The following is a 9,440-nucleotide window of genomic DNA, read 5'->3' on the forward strand; positions in this document are numbered from 1 at the left end:
TTAATAGTGTTTTTTATGTACTTCAAATTACTTTTTTTTATCTCTGTAATTACTTGAATCCATTTCAGTGTCCTGAGGATGACTTAATATAAGTCGAAACATTTAAGTTTTAAATTTCTTCAAATAATTTTCTTTTTTCAATAAAACTCATCCACACCTAAAAAAAGTTCCTACAAACCTGTCCATATCCAGGATTTTTTTTAACATTGCATTAAAATTCAGGAACATGTTCTTTGGAAGTTTCTAAAATTCCAGATGTTAACAAAAATCCAGCATAATGTTAAAAAAAATTTATTCATACAGAACAAACATATTTCCTAAAAATTATGAATACATTTTAACATGTCACAAATAAATAATATTTATTGGTGTATTAAATTAAACGATAATGAGCAACCTAACGTCTACCTCATAAGACATACAATTTATTTAATGGCTGTCCCAATGGGATACAGTGCCAATAATACATATTAATAAATCATTTGGTGATATGTTTGTTGTCTTTCTCAAACTCCATAACAGAGTCAAGATTGACAATGTTTAGCTCCAGAATCCCATTACCAGCAAACTGGCCAAACTTAGCTTCTGCTTCTGGATTTGCTGACCTTTTTACAACTAAAAAAAAATATGACAATATAGACTGACTCGTGCTTGTTAAGGATTAAACTTACCCCCAGAAACATATTTTTCCAGTTTATAAATGGTCATGTCTTGACACTCTGATGCAATATATTGCCCAATATCAGATGTATCAGTAATTGGTGGTAACACAACCTTCATGGTTTCTCTAACGACTTGAGTGTTAACCTTGTAGTACCCATCCCACATTTTATGTACCAAATCATAGAGTGAAGTTGGTGGTAGAACAGTGTTTCTATCCAAAGGCATAACGAAGCATCTGTTGCCTGTAAGATCAACAATACCGGTGTAGTTAGTATTGAAATCATGGATAAACCTGCCATTTCTCCCATAAGTAAAATTAGGCACATCAATTGTCTCATACTTATTCTCCCGATCTATTTGCATATTTTCTTGGAAGTCTTCCCCATCCTCTTGCAAAGGGATCCTCACTAAGCCCTGTGAAGCATTAAAAGCATCTTCACATTCGACTTTTGCAAGATATGCCATATAATGCAAATACAATAATTTTCCAAAGATGACCCCCAACAAGGCAAGAATTAATAAGCAAAGTACTGTCGCCACAGAGACTCTTTTAACTTGGAATGGAAATATGATGATTCTGCGTTGCACGGTGGGGTTTTGTCCCTCCACATCGTTTTCTGTGGTCTAAAAGCAAAAGTATTTTTAGAATGTATACCAATAACAGATAGGCAAATTTGTTGCTAAATAGAAAAATTAAGTTACCGCTTCGGCAGCTCCGTCCGACACTAATGGGGTAATCAGCTTGTCTTTTTTGCTCGAAAAGGGGTTGGTAAGTACGGTCATTTTGCAAGTTTGCAACTAATAGTTTTATATCGTTTAAAGTACGCGATCCTCCTCACTGATATGAAAAGAAAATCAATAGAAACTTAGAAAGTGCTCCCTCTAGAGTTTGCGTGAAGTTTGACATTTAACTGACGCATGTCACATTCGCCTTTCGTATTACGGGACACTAAATAAACCACCGGTATGAAGGTTGAATGTGGCGAGGCAGAATAGTCTGCCACCCAAGATGGCCGATTGATTCTGATTTGAATTGAACTAATTTTTGACGTTTGAAATGTGACAATAGTGACGTTAATGACATTTTAACTATCGTATTTAACTATTGTCTTTTTTAAATTCGACTTGCCTGGAAAACAAGCGAGCCTCATGATTTCCTTCCACTTTAAAGTTTTTAAGTAATTTTATAACTTTTTGTAGTTTTTTTGAGTCAAGGGTTAATAAATTATTTTCATAATCATAATAATCATAATCATAATCATAATTTTTATTGATGCCAGTAATATAAATTTTACACAAGTCAAAAAATACATAGGTAAAGTCAAAACAAACTACTTAACAGTACTAACACTAAGAACATTAAATTAAAATTCGACTATAACTAAAACAATAAATGATGTTATAAAAACACAGTAAAATCACCTTAAAATATGTGGTTTAAAAACTCCTCTAATGAATAAAAAGCATTCACTAATAAAACTTTTTTGATTTTTGTTTTAAAACTGTTTAGAGGTAAGTATTTTATTTCAGAGGGAAGAGCATTAAATAATTTTATTCCCCAAAAGCCCGGTCCATCCCGACACCTTCCCAGACGGCAGTAAGGAGGTACAAAGTCAGTTCTATGGCGAGTATTATAGCCATGTATATCTTGGTGAGTAGTAAAAGACTGAGTATTACGTTTAACATACAGAAGGTTTTCCAAAATGTACACTGAGGGCAGGGTGAGAATGCCAAGTTGTTTAAAGGCTGCCTTGCAGTTCTCCCTATATGCAAGACCAGCTAGTACCCTTATCACCCTTCTCTGTATACCGAACACACGTTTGGTATCAGATGCATGTCCCCAGGCTAGAATACTATATGACAAGTGTGAATGGAAAACACCAAAGTATGCAGTTCTCAGAACTGCTGCTGAGACCCTATCACTGAGCCCTCTTATTAGATAGGCAGCTTTGTTTAGCTTTAAAGTCAGTTGGTTGATGTGATGACCCCAATGTAAACGTTGGTCTAGTGTGACTCCTAGGAATTTAGCTGTGTCAGCAGACTCCACCTGCCCAAGTTCCCTCATAGAGAAAATGATTTTAAGTGTCTTATCTGAGTTCATGAGAAGCCGATTGCTGCAGAACCAGCTTTCAACTCCTTCCCGCGCCACCAGGGATCCCTCCAGGGAAGTACCCAGAGTGTCAGCCCGAAAGGATACTGTGGTGTCATCAACAAAGAGGGTAAATTTTGCATATTTACTAATTAGTGGAAGATCATTGATATATATTAAAAAAAGAATGGGTCCCAGAAATGACCCCTGAGGCACACCCATTGTAATATCGCCTATTGCGCCACCCCAGCAAAACTCACAGACTGACACCTGCCCTCAAGGTAAGATTTCATAAATTGAATGCTTGATGGATTAAAATTATAGGCTTTGAGCTTTCCAAGAAGGATCCCATGGTCGACGCAATCAAAAGCCTTACTCAGGTCGCAGCAAAGAACTGTGTCATATTGAAAATTTTGAAAACCTTCAAGAATATCTGAAACCAAATCCAAGACGCTCAGAATTGTACTTTTGTCTTTACGAAAACCAAATTGACATTTGTTAAATAAGTTGTTTCTTTCAAAGAAGTCCACAATCTGTTCAGCTAGACACCTCTCTAAAATCTTGGACACAATTGGTAGGAGAGATATAGGCCTGTAATTATCTGGTTTATTGCAATCACCCTTCTTAAACAAAGGAATTACAAGTGCCTCCTTTAAAACAGATGGAAAGCATGATTCTTTAAGGCACAAATTGATTAAATTTGTAAGTGGAACAATAATTTCATTTGTAATTGATTTTAATATTTTAACATTTAGACCAAAAATATCCTTACTATTTTTATTTTTGAGGCTGGAGATAATATCACGGACTTTGTTATAGGAAACTTCATTGAAAGAAAAAACAATATCATGTTTGGGAATCAATGATATTGGATCAATATTTAAAATTGGCATTCCTGACATGATACCCTGACCTACACCCAAAAAGAAGTTGTTAAAATCATTCGCTGTAAGACTACAATCTCTAACCCTTCCAGTTTTATTGCCACAAGATTTATTTATGACTTGCCACATAGTGCGACCAGGATTACTTGAAGATTGAATGAGTCGGTCATTTGCTTTAATTTTTGCTACTTTTATTGCTTTATTGTATTTATTTCTGTACTGAAGAAACACATTTTTATGATATACATCTGTGTATTGTTTACTCACCAATTCAAGAAACCTAAGCCTCTCACGCATCCCTCTAAGCTCGTCACTAAACCAGGAAATATTATTGGATTGATCTGATCTCACAGTAAACTGCTTTATGGGAAAACACCTCAAGCATGTATCCTCTAAAATGTTTAGAAATGTGATAAACTTTTTTTCAACCAATATGTTAGGCTCTGATACAAAATGCCAAGGTGTATCTGAAATAATGTTATGGAAATTAAAAAGCCCATGTTGTGTTACAGGCCGGCATATTTTTTTTGTATGTATTAAACTGCGGGATGTAGGTACTGAAAAGAAAGTCAACCTGCTGACCAAACAATACACACCAAACACAGTTTTACAAACGTGCCAACATCAAATCATCATGAACGAATGTTTTTTAATATCTGATTATATTCCTATATCAATTTTTTGTCGGCAACACTCCATACATGGAGGAACAGCTATTTTAGTTAAACAAACAATTGAAGCTTTTTTCTGTAAAATTACTAAGTATACTTGTGCTTTCTGTTGGAGAAGGTTTTTGAATTCTCCCTTTGTTTTTGTAAGCGATTTAATTTATATGTTCTTTGTGTTTATAGACCACCCACAGGAGATATTGGTATGTTCCTGGACAAACTTGATTCTCTATTATCCCAATTGTCTCTACACTCCATAGTTATATCGGCTGGTGACTTTAATATTAACTTCAGTGATGTAAGCTTGCTATCATATCATACATCCCTTTTAAGTATATTGGAATCGTATTACTTAAAGATGCATGTTCTTTCACCCAGACGTATAACATCCTCATCTGCAACTACTATTGATTATTTGTGTAAATTCAAATGATGTGTCTTGTAGAGTACTCTCATCTGGTATTTCTGACCATGAAGCCATTCTCGCTAGGATTCCATGCAACACTGTATTTCCTTCATCTCATTATATAGGAAGAATTTTCAGCAGAGCAAATTTCAATGCTTTTTCTTCTACTACAGCTTTGGTTAATTGGCATGCAGTTGTGCAAATGGCTCCTGACCCGTTTACTTTGTTATTTCATGTGCTATGTGACAAGATCAATCAGTGTTTTCCTAAAAAGAGGCTTAAAATGCAAAATAGAAAACCATGGGTCACAGCAGGCCTCAGAACTTAGTAGTACTAAGTTGTGCAATTATACAACTAATGCAAACATTATTCTTTATCATCAGAAATATCGTAGTCTATACAGAAAGACGATAAAAGCAGCAAAGGTTAAATATTATAGTGACCGATTGAATGTGTCCTCAAACAGGCAGAGAGAATGTTGGTTAATTATAAATGACTTCAGGCATTCTCACAAGAAAGTTTCAGAACTAGAAGTGAGACCAAATAGTTTAAATGATTATTACTGTAATATTCATCATTTATTGCTCAAGGATGTGAATACTAATATTGATCCTTTGCAGTATATTCAACAAGTGTCAGTTCAAAATTCTTTTTTCTTTTATCCTGTTACTGTTAGCCTTACTGATGTTGAAGATGCAATTGAAAGCTTAAAAAACCATAAATCAGCTGGAGCTGATGGAATATCATAAAATTACTACTTCTTTTGCCTGACTCAGCATTGAGTGCCTTAGCTTCTGCCATAAACAATTCCTTTCATAATGACATCTTTCCAGCATGTTTGAAAGAGGCAGTGGTAATCCCTCTTTATAAGGGTGGAGATTTGAGTGAGCCTTGTAATTTCCGTCCGATTTCTATATTATCTACCCTCTCCAAGATAGTTGAAAAACTTGCAAAAATCAAATTTTGTCTCTTTTGCAACATAATTGCATTTTATCTGCAAATCAGTTTGGATTTCAAACAGGAAATGGGACTCATAATGCTGTTTTCGGCTTTTTGGAGAGTGTCTATGGGTCCTTAAATTCTGGAGAGTCCGCGGCGACAGTATTTTGCGATTTATCCAAGGCATTTGATTGTGTAGATCATGGAATACTGCTGTCTAAGCTCAATAATTATGGCTTTAGAGGTGTGGCATTGCAATGGCTGGAATCCTATCTGTCTAATCGTACTCAAAGACTTACAGTATCTGGATGTTTATCCGATTCCCGATCCGTTAAAACTGGAGTACCTCAGGGTTCAGTGTTAGGACCATTATTATTTTTGCTCTATGTAAATGATTTGGGTTCATTAAAACTGCAGGACAAAGTGGTTCAGTTTGCTGATGATACCACCAATTTATGGAACCATAGAGATTCTGATAATGTTAGAGCCCAGGTTTTTAAGGATCTTAAAATTTTATCGGAGTGGTGTGCTGCAAACAGGCTTGTATTTAATGTGGGCAAAACCTTTATTATGGGATTTAAGTGTGACGTTCAGGGCCTTATGTTTAGTGAAAACTCCCCCTTGCAATACAAAGAAGGCTGTAAGTTCCTTGGTATTACCATTGATGGTCGCCTTCGCTTCGAAGATCATATCCTAAATCTTGCATCAAAATTATCCTCTGAATGCTTTGCAGTAAGAATGGCGGGGCATGAGCTGGGAGAGGTAGTTGCACGTTCAGTGTTCTTTTCTCTTATTGAGTCCCATCTTCGTTATGGCTTGCCTTTTTGGGGTTTAAGCAACAAGGGATTATTAAACAAAATTTTTGTGATTCAAAAAAAGGCAGTTAGATACCTATGTTCCGTTGGGTTAAAAGATTCTTGTAAACCTCTCTTTATATCTTAAAAAATCCTAACTCTTTTTTCTCTTTTTATCTTAGAAACAGCTACTCTTATTCATAAATGTCCTAAAGCTCCCTCTAATACTGGTCGTATGACTCACCAGGTTAACGATTTTCCCTTACCAATCCCTACATCCTCCCTCACCAAGAACTCACTTATATACCTTAGGAAAAAAATTTACAACCATGTTCCTCTATGTATCAGACAAATTTTAGAAGTTAAGAAATTCAAAAAGAAATTAAAATCACTTTTATTATCCTGGGCATATTAAAGCCTTGACGATTTTTTTAATGATACCTTTTGACCTGTGCTCTGACATCATTTTAGTGTGATAGTTTTCTTTCCTATTAAATATTTTAATTTACTTCCTCTAAATTCTGTTTTATTGACAGCTTTACTTATTTTTTAATTAAATTTATCAAATAGATGCTTTTTTTTAATTTTTTCAATCTGTTTTGTTATAATTTATTTTGGTAATGTGTGTAAATTTTATGGTAAAATGTTTTAGATGTTCTGTTTGTTTGAAATTTGAAATTTAAAGTGAATTTGGAATTTTTTAGTTTTTAGGATGCTTGTACACAAGATATTGTTTTGTCTTACGTAATATAGCACATTTTCTTTCTTTCTTTCTTTCTTTCATGCAACTACATAGAGCAGGAGACAGGCAAATTTCAATTATAACATACCCTAATGTTTTCTAATAATGTTGAGGTGCATCTTGGATGTATTATCATTTTCCAGGGTATAATTATAGATTCAATCATATTTTGGACATATCTATCTTAATTTAACATTTTTTGTACAATTCAGTTTTAATTCTTAGACCTCCACTGCGAAAATGTCTAGTATTTCTTTTTCCTTGTTTTCATCTAGATTGAGATATTCGTGCATAAAATATTTTTAATATACAAACTTTATGCACTAGTTTGTATATTAGGAATTGCCCAGACAGTCACAGAAATAATAGATTTTTTAAACTTCCATTGAATCCATCCTTACAAAAATCTTGGAGGAAAATCTGTCATGTAAGGCCGACTAAAAATGTCACCAATTATCGATTTTGCTCTAAACATTTTTTTGATTCTAATTTTAACAATCTTGTGCTACTTAGATGGGATGCTGGAGTAGAAATTATATTCCCATGGAGTAGAAACACAACACCTATTTGTTCAGTTTAAAGAAAATGATGACACATCCAGATTGACATATCCTTCTTAAAAACTGATTTCCCTAATCGACATTTTTTTATGTGAATTCTATTTATTCTATTGGCTCTTAATTATCCCCTTTCCTCCTCTTATCTTTTGAATGCGTTTATATAAAAATTTAAAATTTGGCACACATTATTAGCAACCTAAATACTATTTTTTGGTCTCTAGCTCATTTTGAAAAACTTTTGGCCTCTCTCTTTCTGGCATTCCGCCGCCATTTTGAAGTTTTGACAATTTAATTTAAAATCTCTGCGGAGTATGTCCATAAACGACAATCTGGATGAATCGATTCTCGAGGAAGCTTCCAAGCCAAGCAATGAAAGTTGCTTGGTTGCAGCCATAAGAATACAGTTTATTTAAGAGTTTTTTATACCACACAAGACCTATCAATTGCCTTTAAAATATCCAGAGCTAGTGCACGCGATTCATAGTATTCCTTGGTAGCCTTAAATCTTGGCAATATTTGACCCACAGAAACCTTGACCAACTGCTTTTGCTTCAGACTATACCTATCTTTATCCAGTTCTGTAATTAAGAAGTTTATTCTTCACTTTCTCATTATATTTTTCTTTAGAGGTATTGATGGTCTACTTGCCCGCATTTATCGAAGCTACAAAGTTGAGACGCTTTGCAGGGATTAGGTCTTGGCGCAATTTGCGTTAAGCAGATTTTTGTTGTTCACTGCATTGATGCAACTTTTATTGAACCACCGCGATTTGATGTCTGAAGAGCTGTTGAAGGTATTCCGAATATAAACCTAAACCAATTTCAGATCGCATGAGTGGCGGAGATCTTTTACCATCTCTATTCGAGCCAGCGACTCTCCTGTGATTTCATCGACCAGCCAGCACGAACAAATGCAGAAACATATCCCAGTCTCTTTGGCGGCTAGAGACTACTTCCGACAAATACCGATTAATGGTTCTATTCATTTGTTCCATCATGCCATCTAAATCCAGGTGTAATGTACTAATCCTCGTTTTCTTGATTGCAAGCGTCTTACAAATGTTCTGAAACAAGCTGGGCTCAAAATTTCGTCCTTAGTCTGATAACCCAAATGGTATACAAAATTTGCAGATACATTCTTTTATTGAAGCGTCGGCGATAGTAGAGACCCTGGTTTGGTAGAGTCATTTAGTGAAGTAGTCCATTACGACCACGAAATACTTATTCCGAGCTTTTGATTCAGGAAACAGACTGGCAACGTTAAAAGCAATTCTTTCAAACAAACTTCCCAGGTTGTACTGATGCATTAAAGCCTTCTGCTTCCTCTGCGGCCCCTACATACATACGGCATTATTTGCCGCATATAGAATACATTTCCTGCGCCAGTCGATCAGGTTTGTCTTGCTAATGACCCATAGAAATATCTTTTCCTCACTTTTCCCAGGCTCTTTGTTACTCTAAGTTGTCCTCCTGACTGGTATAGATTTCCTCTAATTCCAAAATCCGACCTTTAGGAATAAAGAACCTACTAAACACGATCACTCACGACTACTAGAAATATTTAGGTACACCATATTTGTTTACTAGTAATTATGTCCTATTTCAAATTCGCGCCAATCTTCTGAACTGAACTGGCCTCACGTCAACGCGAGCTTCTTATATACTCGGCAGACCACTGTTCCGGAAGATTCGCTAA

The 9,440-nt window shown here is 35.1% G+C and overlaps 1 protein-coding gene across 1 annotated transcript; it reads right to left on the reverse strand.

The window, feature by feature from the left end:
• Nucleotides 1–275: 275 nt before the first annotated feature.
• LOC126744091 (integral membrane protein 2B) lies at nt 276–1,616 on the reverse strand. Its single transcript, XM_050451439.1, has 3 exons — nt 1,366–1,616; nt 672–1,287; nt 276–615 (listed from the first exon to the last, which is right to left on the reverse strand). The coding sequence occupies exons 1-3, from the start codon at nt 1,444–1,446 to the stop codon at nt 479–481; spliced, it is 834 nt and encodes a 277-aa protein (XP_050307396.1). The 5' UTR covers nt 1,447–1,616; the 3' UTR covers nt 276–478.
• Between the last annotated feature and the right edge of the window lie 7,824 nt (nt 1,617–9,440).

The sequence above is a fragment of the Anthonomus grandis genome, chromosome 13, assembly GCF_022605725.1.
Source record: "Anthonomus grandis grandis chromosome 13, icAntGran1.3, whole genome shotgun sequence".
Lineage (NCBI taxonomy): Eukaryota > Metazoa > Arthropoda > Insecta > Coleoptera > Curculionidae > Anthonomus > Anthonomus grandis.